General features: G+C 43.5%; 1 protein-coding gene across 1 annotated transcript; it reads left to right on the top strand.

The window, feature by feature from the left end:
• Positions 1–3,321: 3,321 nt before the first annotated feature.
• On the top strand, positions 3,322–18,781 carry tmtopsb (teleost multiple tissue opsin b). Its single transcript, XM_034572999.1, has 4 exons — positions 3,322–3,713; positions 8,490–8,818; positions 14,321–14,548; positions 18,089–18,781. The coding sequence occupies exons 1-4, from the start codon at positions 3,332–3,334 to the stop codon at positions 18,371–18,373; spliced, it is 1,224 nt and encodes a 407-aa protein (XP_034428890.1). The 5' UTR covers positions 3,322–3,331; the 3' UTR covers positions 18,374–18,781.
• The last annotated feature ends 184 nt before the right edge of the window (positions 18,782–18,965 follow it).

The following is an 18,965-nucleotide window of genomic DNA, read 5'->3' as shown; positions in this document are numbered from 1 at the left end:
TAGTGGAATCATTTTAACAAAGATTTTAGTTTTTTGAGTTTTATGCCTCAAGTTGTGAAAATAAAACACCTTTTTTGTGGAAGAACATGGAACGTTTGCCGAGTTACTGGTGACATTTGAGGGCTGATAAAGGTCTGAAACTCCAGAGTGTGAGATATCTCAGATGTTTATGCTCTTTTATCAATGTTTTTGTCCCATTCATTCGACCCCACAGCTTTTTGCAGACATAAAGAAAATGTCATATTCTCCACGACCGGGTGTTTCCATCCCTCAAGAGACAAAAGTGCAGCGAACGTTGTCCTGCGCTTAAGTTTTTATGAACACTGCTCCATTTTTCATGAGGCAAAATTTCATTAAAATAACAAATTTTGTTTAATCAATTATTCATTTCTCACTGGAGGTGCAGGAGCACACGGTTATGTTTGAAATGAAAGGAAGAGCAAAGGAAACACAGACACGAGAGAGAGAGAGAGAGAGAGAGAGAGAGAGAGAGAGAGAGAGAGAGAGAGAGAGAGAGACACGTGTGCGTTTACCTGCCGAATAACAATCAAAGCAAAGCTGCTCGTTTCATCTGACTGCTCCCGTCAGTAAAAGTGACATAATTGCCGTATCGTTTAAAAAGCCTTAAAAAAACCCACCTGTATGTTAATGCAGCAAATAGCCGCTATAATCCGTGATGGGCGATTTCACACATCGTGCTCGGCGCCAAGCCAGGGCCTGGTGTGCCTTCATGTAGCGAGGCGGAGAGACGAGCCTGGCAGACGCTTTGCAATCGTATCAATCATGTGTGAGTAAACTGGCCCTGCTCGTTTTAATGAGACTGTGCCAGCCACATAATCAATGCAGCTTAGTTGACGGGAAAATTATCATTAGCTACAACCACATAGTCAACTTTTATTGTTTAGCTACAAGCTCATCTAAGTTACAAACTGCCCCGTAGACAAACAAAAACTTTAAATGCAGTTTACATTGTGCCCCTGAGCTCTAACTAACAGGTCAGATGCGTTTCCCTCCTCGGAGGCAGCCTTTGGAAAACCGGCTCATAGATCAAAAGTCCGACCTTGGGATTGAATTGAGGGCCGTTCGGCCTCGGGGACCAGAACTCACTGTTCCCACTGAGCCCAGCTGACGTGCCGTGTCACTCCCAGGACAGAATTCACATTTTCAAACGCTGAAAACCACAATTTAGAAATGCTTACATTTTGTTTTTTTATCACAGGGAACTTTTCCTGCTGCAAATTCACTCATGTATAGAGAAGTGTTGATTTACAAGAGTTGACAGAGAGACGGTTTACCCATTCAACCCTATTTCCTGAAGATTATTAGTATTTAGCAGATCATTTGCAAGTTTAGGGTGTAAGCATGAAGCGTTCTGGATTAGGTTCACTAAGACCTGGAAACAGTATCGTTGTTTGTGGCAGTCGGACTGGAAACAGTGTACGACAGAGGAAGAAGTCTTGGCGCAGGTATCCACCCCAAATATCTATAGTTGCCCTCAGGTGAATTGGTTTTTCTGGGCTTTGAGATTGGGCCTAAACTTAATAAACCTTAACAACAACAAAAAGCTAGTTAATACCTCCACCAGGGAGTCGTTTTATTTGTGTTCTCATCAGGATTACGCAAAATCTACTTCAACGAAACTCGGTGGAAGGATGTGACATGGGTGAAGAAAGACCCCATTCAACTCTGATACGGATCCCATCAAAGGATTCGATCCAGGATTTAGTTTTATCACTTGAGAGATATCGGGTGTGTTTAGTTTTCTTGACATTTTCACATATTTCACAGGGAATAATTCATGGGTCTTGGTGTAAAGGGAACTTTAAAGGTCGAGGCAGATGGAGGTTTCTTCTCTTTTCTCTCCACGGTCACCAAAGTGCTGCTCATTGTGGGAACTGTTGGGTTTCTCTAAAATGTTTATGGTCTTGACCTTTTATGTAGAGCGCCTTAAGACAATTTATATTATAACTTGGCGCAATTCAAATAAAATGTAATTGAATTGATATCTTCGAGTGTGTGCAATTTGGTGCAGCCTGATTGAATTTAAGGCAACTGTTGGGCCTTGGGGAGGTGTGTGTGTATAATGGAAGGCAAATGACCTCTATTCACGTTTCTGTCATTTGTGCAACAGGCAGGAGGAAGCAGCAGGAGCAACACGAGAACTCGCACGGGGACAAAACACCATTGATTCCTGTGCTTGCGACAGTTAATTGCACTTCCTCCCCCCTGACATCAAGCTGTGACCCGATCCGCCAAGAGATCACAGAGGAACTGGCAAACAAGCCACTGTACATATCTGTCTTTTTACCTGAAATAATGATTGGCCGAGACAGAGTGAGCTCAGGAGAAATCGCTCGCGTCCTTCAGGCTGTAAACTACTGATCTCTTGTCAGGCAGCATGGATTCGCTCTCCTCCAGCTGCTGACATGAGCAATCGCTTATTTCTTTTAATTAAATGTGTGAACGGTGGTCAAGCGGCGGTGAGATCGATGGTTAGGGGGTTTCACAGAATACTGGGAAGCGAGTGGAGTCTCGCTCCGTGTCCGTCACACAGATCTCAAATCTGTCTCTGTTCATCTGCTGCCTGTTGTATCCAGACAATGATGTTATGTAATGCTTTCAGTCACAGTGTGGTGGTGGCTTGGGAGAGTGCATGCTCACACACACACACACACACACACACACACACACACACACACACACACACACACACCCATAGACTGTATATATATAGATACCCTAAAACTTAAATGATGTATGTTATGGTGACTTTCTTTTTGTCCCCATATTGTCACTGTAAACAGATTTAGGTCCCCACAACATGAGTAATACCGGGTCCACACGCACACACACACACACACACACACACACACACACACACACACACACACACACACACACACACACACACACACACAGAGTTGTGTCTCCATAACTTCAGCAGACATTACATTGACTTACTTGGATTTCCTGGAGACTTATTCGAACCTTAACTCTAGTTACTACTTGTCTCACCCTAACCCTTATCTTAACCTAACCCTACCTAAACTTAACTTTAAACATGTATTACCCTTAAAATCTAATGATTCACAGAGGTGATTACCCATAGACTGTGTATATATATATATATAGATACCCTCTTAAATGACGTATGTTATGGTGACTTTCTTTTTGTCCCCATATTGTGACTGTAAACAGATTTAGGTCACCACGACATGACATACCGGGTCCCCACACACACGCGCGCAAAGGCGCAGGAGGTGATAAGAGCTCGGGCGCATTGGAGAGGGAGCGCACCTTTTGGAGTGAGGAGCGCACGGCGGAGAGGAGTATGTTCGTTTCCAACCTGAGCCTGAGCTGTGAGCACTGTCCCGGGGGAGGAGCCGGCGGCACAGCAGCGGCGGACGCGTACGGAGAGGTGCCCGGCACCCTCCCTCCTCCGTCCCTGAGCCCGACGGGGCACCTGGTGGTGGCCGTGTGCCTCGGCTTCATCGGCAGCGTGGGCTTCCTCAGTAACTTCCTGGTGCTCACGCTGTTCTGCCGCTACCGGGCGCTGCGCACCCCCATGAACCTGCTGCTGGTGAGCATCTCCACCAGCGACCTGCTGGTCTGCGTGCTGGGAACCCCCTTCAGCTTCGCGGCCAGCACCCAGGGGCGCTGGCTGATCGGACGCACGGGCTGCGTCTGGTACGGGTTCATCAACGCATTTTTGGGTGAGCAGGTGTTTTTTTTCCCCTTTGTCTTGATCTCCGGAGACCGAAGCAGCAGCAGGACAGTTAATCTGGAATAAAATCTGCTGAATCTTATCTGTCTCTGCCTTGTTGGGACTTATCTGCTTCTAACAAGAGAGAAAGAGATGAAATATCGATTTGTGTCCTCACGTATATTCACCGCCCATCAGATAAGATAGTGTCTGTGAGGAATGATGTCGCTGTGCCTGGATTCTTTAATGACTTCTGACGTTTTACTCTTTGCACTTAAGGGGTTCTGTGATTGAGAGCAATTGTATGTGATTAATCAGTGTGTTAAGGAGCTTTGCCCTCCCTGAAGAGGTGACTCTTAAAGATATTAGTTTTCTCTTTGGAGTCTCGCCCTGTAGCAAGGTTTAGGAAGGTGTTATCGTTGGCGCTCTTAAATAAGTTGTTCCCCCCCATGTGGAATCTGCAGCTGGAGTAAAAGTGAACTATGTAGATGCAGTCAGGTGCTGTTGCTCTTTTCTCACCTGTTGCAGTGAAGCTCTGGAAGATGTTGCTGCTCTTACATCTTTCGTTTTCTCAATGGAATTTGCACTTTAAGTGAAGCACACTTATTTGTTGTTGTTGCTCTGAAACCAGTGGTTTTCTCTATGGAATCTGGACCTGGAGTAAAGTGCACCAAGATGCTGCTGCTTGATTTGCTGTCGGATGCAATAAAGTGATGTTTCTCTTAAAGCTATTGATTTCTCTTCTAAGTCTGGAGTAACAGTCAGCGAGGGGGAAAGTGTTGTTGCTATTAAATCAGCTGTTTTCTCTGTGGAATCTGGACTTGGAGTAAAGCGCAGTGAGATGTAAATCTACTTAGTTGTTTTCTCAATGATGTTTGTTGCTGCAGTACGACACTGTAAGAAGTTGTTGCTCTTAAATCACTTTCTCTTTCGGGACTGGACTTCCTGGCAGATTTAAGGTACAAGAAAATGTTGTTTCCCCTAAAGCTATTGGTCTTCTATTTGGAGTCTGATCTTGCATTAAGGTGTTATTGTTTCTTTTGAATACCTTCTGTAAGAGTTTAGATTTGCAAGTTTCTATTAAACCAGCTCTTTCTTCTTGGGAGACCAGTATAAGGTGAATTAAGCTGTTTTTGCACCTCCATTTTTCAATCTCATCCATTTTTCAAACTGAAGGTTTCTCACTAAACTTCCCGCACAACTCCGCTTGTCATCCTCTCTGTAAATGAAACATGCAGCATTCATATCTAATCTGCAGTTCATGCATGGCCCGAGAACCCGTACGATTAATTTTGCACACTGTTCCTGGGCGTTGGATGTCCGCGGGCACCTGCAGAATAAGTAAGTAACAACCAATAGCATCAAAATTGTACGTGACAAGATCAAAAGGCTTCTCTCAGCGCTGCCGAGACGCTTTACAGATTCAGGTCGGAGCTGGGCTGGTCATCGTCTCCGTCAGGCCTCTGGAGCGGAGAGATGAGCTCATCAAAGATTTATGTGAGTGTGGAGTGATTGATGACTGTTTGGTGAGAATTGATCCAATAGTGGGGGAAAGAAAACACGAAGAAGTGCAGCGCTGTTTGAAAATGGCCAAAGATAACCTGCAGGGTCCAGTTGTTTCACATTATACTCCGGCTGATGGAAAAGACCTTGTTGGTGGAAGTCGTAGTTCCATAAATAAAAGTACCCGTCAGTTTGTTTCTTTATCAGGCATATTTAAGGGAGTGACATCTATGAGTGAGCGGAATTTGGAGCAGATCCAAGTAAAGATATGGATCTAGTAGATTTAACTGGGATTTCATACGATGGTTGGCTTTTTTTCAGCTGCTGTGTTGTAACAAACATGACCGGAGGACGATATTAAGCCTGAATGCATCTACTCTTTAAAACGTGCTTTTTCGTGTGATAGCTGAGCAATTTGGAGCAATTTTATTTCTGTGTGCAAGTGGCCTCCCCATGTGTCACTTTGTTGATATGCAAATGCACAATGTAAAACCAGAATTGCTCTGTTCAGCGAATGGTGCTCAAATTGGCTCAAATTATAAAATCTAGACAAAGGCAGAGACCACTTCTGTCCAGATTTACTCGTGCAAAAGCTGCAATCGGAACTACACCCTCCAAAACTACAAGTGCACAAACACACGTTACTGTTAGTCAGTCTAATGAAACCCGTTGGATGAACTTCACACCCACAGAAAAACAACAGAAAAAGGGTTCAAGACATCTTGTTTCACCCCCTGGCTGTAGGAGCTGAGGTGGAACCCGTGTGTTGAGTGACTAACAAGATGTTTTCTGTTCTGCTGCAATTACCCAGAAAACATCGGAGCTGGTGCACCGCGTGGTCAGTGACTGTAATCGAGCCACATCGGGTCACTCTCGCTGGAATAAGATCTCATTTGTGAAGTCAGGGGTCTTTTTTTCCTCCTCCTCCCTTCCTCTCTCTCTTCTTTGGTTTCACTGCAGGTCTTTCTCTCTGTGTGTTCTCTCCGTCAAGATTTATAAATCAGATGCCAACAGGTGCAAGATTTGGGAAACTGTTGCAAACAGGTGGTGACATTTTATGCATCAACAATTAACGGAGTAATCATAAAAAATAATTGTTACCTGCAGCAGTATTGTCTTTTATCACCTCCCCTCCATCGATACTTTCCCTGCATGAAGTTTTCATCATGCACTCAGTGTAAAAACACAACCAGGAGCCTGGTTATGCTTAGACACGGTCAAGATATAATCTTTCCTCTGAAGAAATCAAGATACAGAAAATCAGGTTTCACTAATCCCCATAAACTGATTAGGAAAACCAGATTTCATTCATCTGACTTTGAAGAAATCAGGTTACTCCAGAAAGCCACCAGTAACAGGATTATGCAGAGTAAATGCATGTAAACACAGTGGAAGTTGTGCTGAGTGGTCCGATTTGGCACAAGTGCTTTTGCTTTGCCAACAATTGGATCTGAAACCAGAAAGAAAGAAAGAGCAGAGTAAGAAAGACAAAGAGAAAGAGGAGACAAAGAAAAAGACGAGATGAAGCGAGGGGGGGGAGAAAGATGATTAGCTCCCGTGCTGACTCAGGCCCAGGACACTGGGTCATTCTTTCTAAAATCTATTCCTCACCTCTGGGTGAAGAAGAATCAGGCCTCAGGTGAATAAAACCCATTTAAATGCACAGTGGAGAATGTGATGGGCCCCGTTTGAATCAAAGTCACAGGTTGGGAAATGATTTGCGCCCTGAAACCCCGCGAGGCTCCGAGCAGAGACTGCACAATCGAGACGTGCAGTTAGCAGACAATTCAAACTCAAAGAATAGACTGCATTAGACAGGTGAGGGCTTGTTCACCCGTGATCACTTTATAATTATGAAATAATCCAAAACACAAATGTAGTTTTCTCAGTAGAGTGCATCTCGCCCCACAGTCCCCTTATGAAACCACATTTAAATCAGCTGAACGTGGATTTGCAGCATATGTCTCACACTCGTAGATATCAGTCCGATAAAAAGGACACGTGACAGCAGGTCAACGATACCGTCGCCCCATCGGTGCTGGTTGAATAAAACTGTTTACCAGCTCAATCCATCTCATAATATGTCAAATGTTGGATATTGTGCTTGTTCCCATGACAACAAGTAGCCAGAGAAGTTGAGAGAAGGGTTAGCAAAGCAGTGACGTTCCCTTCGTAGAGTAACATCATTTTACAGGCACATGTAGAGTTCAGTGCAGATATTACAGTTTCATAATAATATGAATACATTTTATTACTTTATATATTTATATAGAACCTTTCATACATGAAATGCAGCTTCAAAAGGCTTCACAACAATGAGTTAACATAAAAGACATGAAGACACAGTGAACTGAACAGAGTCTGGAGAACATGTTCTTTTTTCTAAATCCCCTCGAGTGTCAGTTTGAAGTATTAACAGACCTCATCATATATTGTTATCTTTTGTTATTTCAACACAATGCGTTAATTATGTTTGACCCATGAGCGTAGACCTGTGGCGTCCACGTGCTTTATGTAACCAGAGGGCATCAGTAATGGACAGAGGGAGCCCTCTCTACACACACACACACACACACACACACACACACACACACACACACACACACACACACACACACACACACACACACACACACACACACACACACACACACACACACACAGTAATTTCCATTAATCTCAAGACCTGCTCTTTGCCGTTGCTCTCAACACACTGTGCGCCCACGACCTCGCCACGCAGTCCAAACCAAACACGAAGCCTTCAGTGCTGTGATTGTCCGTAATCAAAGTCTCAGTCCCCGGCAGACTCAGTGTAATGAAGGCAAAGTGCCCCTGGACCGCCGCTTAAGCTTGTATGTGCTGATTAGCTCTGATTTAAGAATTTCCTCCAGTTGCATATGTTCATCAATTAGCAATTAACATGCACGAGGAGATGGTGCACAGCTGTGCGGCTGTCGGCCTCTGCTTTGATGCAGAGGAGAGCGCGTGTGTGTGTGTGTGTGTGTGTTGCGTGTGAGAAGCAGGTGTGAGCAGCGTCATGATGATTTACGTGACCACTCGGGATAATGATTAGCTCATGATTTAGGTTGAGTCACAACACGGAGCTCATGTTTCGTTCCAGGGTTACGATGCAAAGTTTGACTGTAAGTAAACTAGAAGTCCTTATTTATTGCTCTGTATTAAAAATCAAGTTTCCACATAACAGCCAAATCAGAAGAATCATAATTGTTGATATTTGTGACTCTCACAGCCCTTGACCACCACCTCTCTGCACCCCGCTCAGGCATCGTCTCCCTCATATCCCTCGCCGTTCTGTCCTACGAGCGCTACTGCACCATGATGGAGCCCACCATGGCTGACGCCAGAGACTACCACGCCGTGCTGGGAGGGATCGCCTTCTCCTGGCTCTACTCGGTGGCCTGGACCGTCCCCCCGCTGCTGGGCTGGAGCAGATACGGGCCTGAGGGGCCCGGCACCACCTGCTCGGTTGACTGGCAGACCCAGACGCCGAACAATATCTCCTACATCATCTGCCTGTTCATCTTCTGCCTGGTGGTGCCGTTCATCGTCATGCTGTACTCCTACAGCAAGCTGCTGCTCGCCATCAGACAGGTGGGATTGCAATTTGTGAGATACTTTTTCTTTGAGTTGCAAATCACAAAGCATGTTCTTGTTGTGCAGTGGTTAGCACTGTCGCCTCACAGCGTTTAGATCTCGGTTTAGCGGGGGTCTTTCGGTGTGGAGTTTGCATGTTCTCTCCATGCAGATTGGAGTTAGGTTGTCTGTAGGTTTGAATGTGAGTGTGACGGGTTGTTTGTCTCCTTGTACATTGGTTCTGCGATGGACTGGCAACCTCTGGAAGTAAATCTCTCATTAATTTTCTCCATTGACATTTCAGAGAGTCATTTTATTAAGAGTTTAAAGCCTGGAACCAGGCCGACCAGCGACCAGATGAATTGTGACCATGAAACATTTGATTTGGAACAAAAAACAATATTGGAAAACAGAAAGAAAGAGAAGCTGCTGACTGTGTATGTAATTATTTCAAGAGTGGAGGAACTACACATCCCATAAATCCTGGCAAATGTTCCCTTTCCAATGACTTCCAGCGCCTCGTATCTAAACAACTGCAGCATGTTAGGGCTCCTCCAATCAGACACATCTCTATTACACCTGAGGACTGTGGGTAGTAGTAGTACGTCTCTTTGACATTGTGAATAAATCAACTTGTTGATATCATTTGGACTTGTGGCTTCTACAGGACCATATAACATTGTTTCACAATCTTAAAGTGTGTGGAAAGTCTACCTCGGATGGTTAAAATATTATGGCTGATAATCAAAATCACTCTTGAGAAAATGAATTACTTCAGGACGCTGTGGAGCTCCTTAGATCATGGATGGACGTGTTGTATTAGAAACCATGCAGCTGTCTGGATATGACAGCGGAGCACTCGACTGCAGATCTGAGACATGACACCACAAACAAAGAGTGTTCTTAAGTGATTCTTGATTGTGATGGACACCCAGTGAACCGCTCTAATTTGTGATCTCGACTGATCCTCGACGGTATCGAACGCCTCGGGGCCGTCTGAGTGTTCGGTCTGAGGCTGACGAGAGGAAGGACGGAATGTGAGTTCATACATTTCAAAGAGTCGAGCATGAAAGTGGAGAATCGAAGCCGAGTGTCGGCGGATCTCAGCGGCCTTCTATCAGGTCGGACATCTCCACAACGTCTTCTATTAAAGCTGCCGACACCAATTCACTTTGCTTCTGCTTTGTTCTGTCGCCGGCTGCTGAGGCCAAACAGACACAGTGGGATTGTCTATGTGTCGACATAATTTACAGCGTGATGCAGGATCAGGAGGTTCTGACGAGATAATTTGATTCCATTTATTGCTGCTGGGAAGGTAAAGCATTGTGTTTGCCCCTGAGGCATTTTCCTAAAAGTACAAATCAAAGTTTTGAGAGCGATCTAAAGGCGTTGTTGAAACTTTGACAGAGGCATCAGGACGATACAAACGAGGAGGAGGAAAGTTTGAGGCTTGGAGGATGTTGCATCACATTAAGATGCAGTTTGTAATGTATGATGGCTCAGGTGTGATATTTCTATTGTCCAGCTCATAAGTGAAGTAAGTGCTTCTTTTATAAGTTAGCTAAGAAAAGAATCAGAGAAATAAACATAACAAAACTGGATGGATATAAAATCCAGCTACTATTTTTTGCTCAGTGGATTTAAAGACCAGATTATGTTAGTAGTTACTCCCATGTCAATATGTCTAATAACCGAGTGGATTCCCATCAATCTGTCCTCATCATAATCGAATTGTGAGAAGATTTATCAGAACATCAGTCGCCTTTATGAAAAGAAGATGCTATTAAGTAATAATAAAATAAAATTACAATTTTCCACATCAAAAGAGGTGAAAACTGTCTTTGCAGCATGTAAACCTTAAAATTAAATTTGTTATTATTATATTGCTGCTGTTTTCTATTTTCTACTGTGTTTGGATCTGTTCTTGTGGTTCAGGTTGAGCTGGTCTAATCTGTTCTGCTCTTTATTTGCTCTAAATGATGACGTCTTTTAATTAAATATTGTTTAAGGGTTAAACCCCTGACCCTATAACCCTAAGAGTAGGTTAGAAAATATTTTTTTTTAAAAGAGCGAGAGAGAAGGGCAGAGGTCATGTCTGCAGGCCGGTGTTAATGAAAGGTCCATAGACGAGTCTGCTGAAGCGCTTCATTAAACCTGAAGGCTACAGACCTTCGCACCCACGGTCAGATAATCACAGGAGACAAAAACTCTGTATTTTGTGTGTGTGAAAAAAACACTAATACACACTAATACACACACACACACACACACGTGGTAGAGCTGCAGATTTTCATGAGATCCAGGCTGCGTATCTTTGTGTTTAGTGTGTATGTGTGTGACCTGTTGTGATTTAACGTGACTGCATTTGCATCATTCTGTTGATATATCACCTCTGTTCGGCAGCTAAATGCATCCGTTGAGCGTATCTGAGAACTCGGCTTGCCTCACTCTTGGGTTGTGCGTCACACGTCTTCCTTTAACTTCGCAGATCACGGTTAAATGTGTTTGCTCGCGGCCGTGAACCGCACTCTGGTGTTGATGCGTCGATGCTGTTTGCACAAGAATTTAATTTGCCACGTCATTTGCTGGTTCATGTTCCATGGCTCTGCGGGGGCAAGCTCTCTGAACGTTTTTTCTTTTTCTTTTTGCTGAATGTTTGTAGTGTATCTTTTATGAAATTATAAAAACAGAAAGTTGGTAAAATTGGTTCAAATGTCCTTAATATTGCGCCCAAACCAATTTAGCTTCCTGGAAGCCCGATAGCCTTAAAGAGCTTTGATTGGTTCTGCAGTGCCGCCATTAGGTTAACAGCTGTCATCTGTAGTGTGACGTCTCAACAGCTGTCGGATGTTAGGTCGGTGCAGAAATCCACTTTATCTCATGTCATCCCATGTTTGCACTCAACTCATTTATTCAGCTAATTCCTCCATTAAGAAAAAGCCTGTCAGAGCTGCTAGCGTCTGTGTAGACTTGTCTAATTGTATAAACTCTTCCTGTAAAGTCTGTTTTACCTCATCAGTCATTTCGTAGCTGGATAATCTAATTTCTGCAGAGTTTAGGTCCAGAAGCTGATTAATTTTCATCTTTGTTTTGCGTTCATGGTGCTTGAAGCTGTGAATCATCACAGGATTCGTAGCTGCTGGTGATTCAAATCAGGTTAATGAACTATATCATCCTAATTTATCAAACTGGTAAGTGACTGAGCTCATTAAACCCAGTGTGTTGACAGAATCTGAAAACACAAATCGCAGATAAACGTCTCCGGTAATGAACTGGCAGTCGTCCTTATCGTCCTCACTGTTGTGATGATGTTAATCTATAATCTAATAGTGTGTGTGTGAATATCTTTGGATAATTTGTTGATGAACCACAAAAGAAACACAATGTTATGTTGAGACAGAGGAGAGCAAATGCTCAAAGTGTTTGAGATCTGCATCAGACAGAGAGAGAGTTAAATCTTTCTCTGCTGTCTGCCTAATGTAGATCTCACTTGCAGGGCAACACACACACACACACACAGATATCTAGACACACACACATTCCCACAGTTGAGTATGATTAAATCTTTGGCTCCTTCTACTGTGTGTTGAAATATAAACGCTGCACAAGACAAAAGAAACTGAGGGTGAAAGGCAAAGTTTTCTTCCCTCTGTATTTGAGCTGTATATGTTTAAATGTAGTATTTATAATATCACAGCACTTCACTTTAAGTATTTTTAGCAGAACTTTACTTCATAATGTATTTGTGCATCTTCATATGTCTCTGCAGCTTTTCTATAGTGTTTGATTTAAAGAGTAAATAAACCACAGTATATATGAATGTTATAAGTGGAAGAAACCCCCTTATCTGTTTAATATGGTTTAGTGATACAGTGATAACTGACAGATTTACCAGTTAAAACTTCTAAAACATTTAGTCTTTTACTTAACTACATTTCAGAGGGATTCAGATTTACTTCACTACATTTTCTGTGCTGCTGTGAACGTGTCTGAGCGCAGAATCTCCCGCTGAGTCGTGCATGTGTGAAAGGAAACCACCTCTGGACATTCTCTGCAACAGAATGTTCTGTCCGAAAACGGAAAAAAAGTTTAGTGATAAAAAAAACTTGAGCCAGGATACATACAAGAACGTAAGGAAATTGCAGGTTGTAATAAAAAAACCTTATCATCCTTTTATCTTTTATTATTCACCGTGTTCTCGGAGCCCTGTTGGTCTCGTGTGTGCGGCGGCGTTGACGTCTGAGAGAACAGGAGGATGATGGAGCTCGTCCTTGATGGTGTGACAGCGTCTGGTCCACCGCTGACGTGATTGTCACATGTCGTAACGTATTATAGTTTTGGCCTCTCGCCCTGTTCTCTGGCAGCGAGAATGACCCCAGACTGTGGGTGATGAAGTATTCTTAAAACATCCTCCACGCGTTCCTCCTCCACGTCCAGCTGACGCAGCAGCTGTCGCCAGCGCCGCGGGGCCGCAGTTTGCTCAGAGTCACACGGACAGGATGATTTAACTCTGGAAGTCAAAGGCTGGCAGCTCCAATATTAAGACCTTATGGAAAAGATGACGGCTCCTCTGCACCGTCAGGACCCGTTTCTGGCCAAGCATTTTCATGAATTAGTGTTTTTTTTAAAATCAAAGTTAATCTATTTCCTTCTAAATAAAGAATTAAACCACCTCGGTGCAGGTTTAAGCTGCACAAATAAGGCTGAACATTTTCCAAAGCCTCCTATAATTGGGCTGATTTCCAGGCGTCTTTTGGCTTAAATTCATTTCAGGGTGACGTGAGGCGCGGAACTTTATTCAGACAGATAATCCATCACAACAAAGATTTCAGTCGCTGTTTTGTGTTAGTAAAGTTGATATCAGGTTCTCTTTGGAAAACGTTTTATTGAAAGGATGCTCTGAGACTCTGCTGCCAACGACGAACCTCAAATGACCTTTTTATATTCATGTTTTGTTGCATTGAATCAATATCACGGAAGTTTTAATATAAGAATATAAATGGTAATATAAAATATTATAGTAAAACAATTATAAAATACACTAATTAAAAGTTTATTTCATTATTATAAAAAAACAAATCTCAATTATGATTCAAATTCAATCTAATTCTCTCTTGTTGTGGAGATTAATGGTCAATGATTTTTTACTCAAAGACCTTAAAGCCTTCAATGAATAATTATGTATATTATTGATTAATCTACATTTGCTCTGTTAAACAACTGATCTATAAAATGACCGAATAGTGTAAAAGGCTCGTTATAATCTACATTAACTGCCTCAGGAGACGTATTCAGAAGTCGATCAAAATTCAAAAACCCAAAAAGCATTAAATGAGTTTTCTGTCGATCGACTAATTGATTCAATTGATTGCTCTTTGCAGTTCTGCTCTGATGTGTGTAGCTGCACAGTATTGAATATAAACTGGCCCTGGATATGAAACTAAAGTGACAGTTCGGGTTTTATTAATCATTATGCATCTGTTGTTTATTTACCGATGTATCAACGGACTTTTCCCTCAGGTCCGGAGTTCGGTGGTGGCTAGTCGCCGAGAGCAGCGCGTGCTGGTGATGGTCATCACCATGGTGGTGGGCTACCTGGTCTGCTGGCTGCCGTACGGGGTGGCGGCTCTGACCGCGACCTTCGGGTCCCGTGACCTTTTGACCCCAGAGGCGACCATAATGCCGTCGTTGCTGGCCAAGTTCTCCACCGTCATCAACCCCTTCATCTACATCTTTATGAACAAACAGGTGAGACGTCCACTGTCCCCGGGGGTTCTTCCCTGACCATAACACATCCTTTTACCAAGTTCCATGGAAATCCATTAAGTATTTCTTGGGTAAACTTGTTCACAATACTGTACATGTTATATTAAGCACTTAAAATATCATATATTATGCCTTTAACTACATCATAATGTGTTTTAAACCCTTAATTTAATGTTTAGTGTTGCTAAATAGGAAGTGTTAAAACAATGAAAACACTAAACTTACCTGAACTGACGTGGTGTAGATGGAGTCAGCTGCTCTGTGTCTTATAATAGATCAGTCTCATTATATTCTCCCCCTTATTAAGTCACATAATCACAACCAGGGACAGTCATTGAAGTTATATAAGATTCAGACTCAGGGGGAGTCTGTGTAGGGACAAGCTGACCCCCCCACTCCTCCATCTGCTGGCTCCTCATTTACACCTTCAGACATCCTGCTGCATACACACACACACACACACACACACACACACACACACACACACACACACACACACACACACACACACACACACACACACACACACACACACACACAGGAGACAGACACACAACATTATTATCGTGGTGTCGCAGCCAACGCACAACAGAAAGAACAGACGATATAAGGTGAGAGAGGCAGGAAGGAAGACAGGAGGAGGTAAAAGGTGAAGTGGAAGAAAGTTAAAAGAAACAGATTCTTAGAGAGTTTGCATGAGGAGGAAACGTTTAAGGAAAGAAAAGCAGAGAAGAACGTTTTAATCAATTTAATCAGCAAGAGAAACCTCAGAACAGGAGAAGAAAGTTATTTAACTGAGAAGAATCGTGAAAAACTATCAGATATGAAAGATTTAAAATCACAGACGGGGAACGTACGACTGATTAAAGCTCATTTTACTTTTAAAAAGTACCTGAAACCTGAACCTTCTGCCAACATTAGACTGATGTAGTTAGTGGATCAGTGCAGTGACTTTGGAAGGAAAAAGAGAAACCTGCTCAAAGTGGTGATGAATGAAAAAAGGATGATGAAGGACACAGCAGACGAAAGACAGGAAGGGAAACAGAAAGTTGTTTTTTAATCTCCTAAATGAAACGTAGCTTTGATTTTTGATTATGTCCCTATCAGGGAACGACACGGTGCCGCTGACCTTTCCTTCCTCCCTCTCTCACTCCGCCACTCTTTTATCTGCCTCCCTCCCTTTTTATCTGCTGCCACCTCACTCCATCTCTCTGCTTTCCCGCCTGCTTGGGAGACATTTAAGTCTCTTTGATGACTGACTTGTGTTACCGCCGCGCTCTGTGTGTGGAAGTCTTTTCGGGCTCGTGTGATGATGATGAAGCTGATGATGAGCTTTCAGGGCCGTGGATAAACGCTCTGCCGAGGCCACGCTGTGTGGCGCTTTCAGTCTTCAGTTCCTCCCAGCCCATAACTATGGCAGCCGTGTGTTGAGGCGAGTTGAAGACTTCAAGCGCTGCGCAGATTCATGCCCTGGACCAGCACTTGAACAAACAACCGTGTGATAAGAACTACCTTAAATGACAGAAACCATCTATAGGAGAAAAAAAAAGCTTGTTAACATGGAGGAGACAAGGTTTATGAACTGTACTGCAGCCATCCACCTATATCTAAAAGCACGTCTGTCTCTCGATTAGAATAAATCAGTTTCCAAACTTCTTTGGCTTGTGACAGCTTCAAAAAAACTGTTCGACCATTCAGCTCCTAATGTTCTTCCTTGACTTCATCTCTAGAGGCCCCCCCCGAGAGGTAAAATTGTCCAATTATTTGACAAAATCTAAAAAAAGGAACAACATTCCCTCTCTCTCTGATTCCTCTCTTGTAAATCATTTCACGATGATTGGGAACCACTGACCCGAAAGCTGTTTTCTAAGAGGATAATTTAAATCCTGGTCGGGGGGGAAATCATTTATTTATTTACTTGAAGTGAGAGTTTTTTTTCTTGTTTTTCTTCTTCCTTTGGGCTTGATGACGCTCTCTGTGGTGTTTTTATCAGCCACTCTGCTGAGAGAGAAGGTGTGAAAATGCCTTTTCTCGACTTGAACGGGGGAAACGTCGCACCCCCCCGGTACCTCCGCTTCTTTTATCCTTTATTATTGTTTTGTGCTTCTCGGTGGAGTCGAGTCATGAAACACTGAGATGCTGCATGAAATGAAAACTGCATCTTCTGTAGTAAAGATATGTTTCCTGCAGCCTTCGTTATATATCTCCTCTTTTCTAACGTGCAAACTTTTCTCCTTGAAGCCTTTTTTTGCACAAAAGAGAATTTCTAATGTTATATTGAAAAATGCATTATATATGCACATATTATTGTCAGAGTTCTATCACACATCTGTTTGCCTTATACACACACACACACATTGGGAGTTGCACGTGAGGATTTTGTCTCCCCTCAGTCTTAAGATCCAATCTGTACCTGACTTTAGATCTAATCCTTCATGACGTCAGGTCCTCTATGTTCTTTATCCCGCCCTCCGTTCACCTCAGACATCCCTTTTCTCCTTCACACCTCCGTCCCCCACTTTGCACATCCAGCCGTTTCCTCTCCCCCTGGGGTTTTTGCTTTTTCTTTAAAACCAACAGCTTTGTTTTCCCCCAGCGCGGCTCTCCAGTAGATTAACACACTGGGATTTGAGACAGTGGAAGAAGATTTGAAAACGGGGGGAAGCTCATTTTTAAAAGCCGCCCAATTTCCTCGGGGGAGCAGAAATTAATTGGCTCATATATGTTGAATTGTCAGTCGGCTGCTTGTAAGTATCTCAAAAAGCAGCTCCCAGAAACATGCTTTGAGGAAAGAACTCGCTATGGTGATGTCATGAAACGTACCGAGGGGATCATGCTTCACGCAGCACGCCTCGTTTGATCTGCGGCGCCCTGGGGAAATGTAGTAGACTTTAAGTATACGTGTGGAACCGGAGAGTATACTAAGTACACTACGTTTATCCAGGGGAGCGCGCTGCCTGCTGGACGAGGGGAAGACCTGCACGCATGAACTGGATCAACGTGATAATGTGTTGTCGTTGCACTATTGACTGTATTTGTGTCGTTTCTCAAAGATTCTTTGTTCATTTTTCCTCTAAACTGAACCCAGGGAACTACGGACAATGCAAAAGAGCGAAGGGAACTGAATTTGAATAATCTCCTGATTTTACTCTGTGAACTGTGTCATCCTGGGCAAGAGAGGCCTACAAATAGGACAAAAGAATAAAACTACAAAACAAAATAGATCTTAATAGTAAAGAGATCTATCATAAAAAGCATGTAAACTAATAAGCTTGACTTTGCCTTTCATTCACGAACCCCTACTTCAGTTTATAGTGATTTCTATCAAGAGGAATTCATAGTGAGCTGATCAGAAAAATAAAAGCCATGGTCTTTTGTTATTGTTTTGATTCATAGACCCCTAGTGGCCAAAGTTGTATGATGTACCTTTAATTTACTACATTCATGTTCACTTATTGTGTCTGAAGTCATGACAAGCTTGTATGTGTGTGTGTGTGTGTGTGTGTGTGTGTGTGAGTGCAGTTCTACAGGTGTTTCAAGGCATTCCTCAACTGCTCTGTCCCCGAGCGAGGCTCCAGCCTAAAGACATTTTCCCGGGCGACCAAGACGCTCCGCACTGGCCGCCAGGACAAGGAGCACCACATGTCCGCTAAGGGCCCCTCCGCCACCGCGCCCAACTCCATCCCCGGGTTGTCGCAGGGGGCCAATCACTCGGCTCCATCGAATCGAGACTCGGCTGTTTCCCGCCCCCCTGCTGCTGACAACCCCAAACCCAAACTTATCCTGGTGGCTCACTACAGGGAATAAGAGCAGGACAAAACAACAGCGACGGGGGCCCAACGTTTAGAGGCGGGAGCGGCGAGCGGGGGCACAGGTCTCCAATTAGGAAACAAATCCTCTTAATAGTAGAAAAGAGCGAGCTCAAAGTGAGCTCAGTGGGAGGCGTGAAATACAAGCCGGGGAGTTTTGATCCCAGAACAGGTTGTTGTTGTTGCAGTCGACAAACAGGGACACACATCTCATCCTGCTTCCCCAGCGGCAGAGAGATATGAAGACGAGGGCTCAACACGCTGTAATGCTGCATTTCGACTCCTGCCGATAGAAAGTACTCGCTGTTTTCACATCCATCGTCCACTGACGCTGCATTAAAGCTCACTTAACCTCTGCCTAACGTTTTGCAAAGAAAAAGGGGGGCCTCCGTGGATCCGAGATTAAAATTCAGATGCTCAAACAGGGAGAGCGTGAGTTCGAGGACCCGCTAGCATGTTAGCGATGGACACACGGAAATAAGCACGATTGCACTTTATTGATTCAGAAGGAGCAGACGGAGGGGAAGATGTGAAATTGCATTCGCTCTGCCCCAGTAATTCAATTCAATATCAAAGTGGGTCAAGCTGTT

Source organism: Hippoglossus hippoglossus, chromosome 20, assembly GCF_009819705.1.
Source record: "Hippoglossus hippoglossus isolate fHipHip1 chromosome 20, fHipHip1.pri, whole genome shotgun sequence".
Lineage (NCBI taxonomy): Eukaryota > Metazoa > Chordata > Actinopteri > Pleuronectiformes > Pleuronectidae > Hippoglossus > Hippoglossus hippoglossus.
The sequence above is the reverse complement of the archived record's forward strand: the minus strand, read 5'-3'. Positions and strand labels throughout refer to the sequence as shown.

Excerpts from the sequence above, each read along its gene's own strand:
- tmtopsb (XM_034572999.1), top strand. The coding sequence starts at position 3,332 with ATGTTCGTTTCCAACCTGAGCCTGAGCTGTGAGCACTGTCCCGGGGGA. Across the intron at positions 8,819-14,320 it reads TGCTGCTCGCCATCAGACAG|GTCCGGAGTTCGGTGGTGGC; the intron begins GTGGGATTGCAA and ends CTTTTCCCTCAG. Across the intron at positions 14,549-18,088 it reads ACATCTTTATGAACAAACAG|TTCTACAGGTGTTTCAAGGC; the intron begins GTGAGACGTCCA and ends GTGTGAGTGCAG.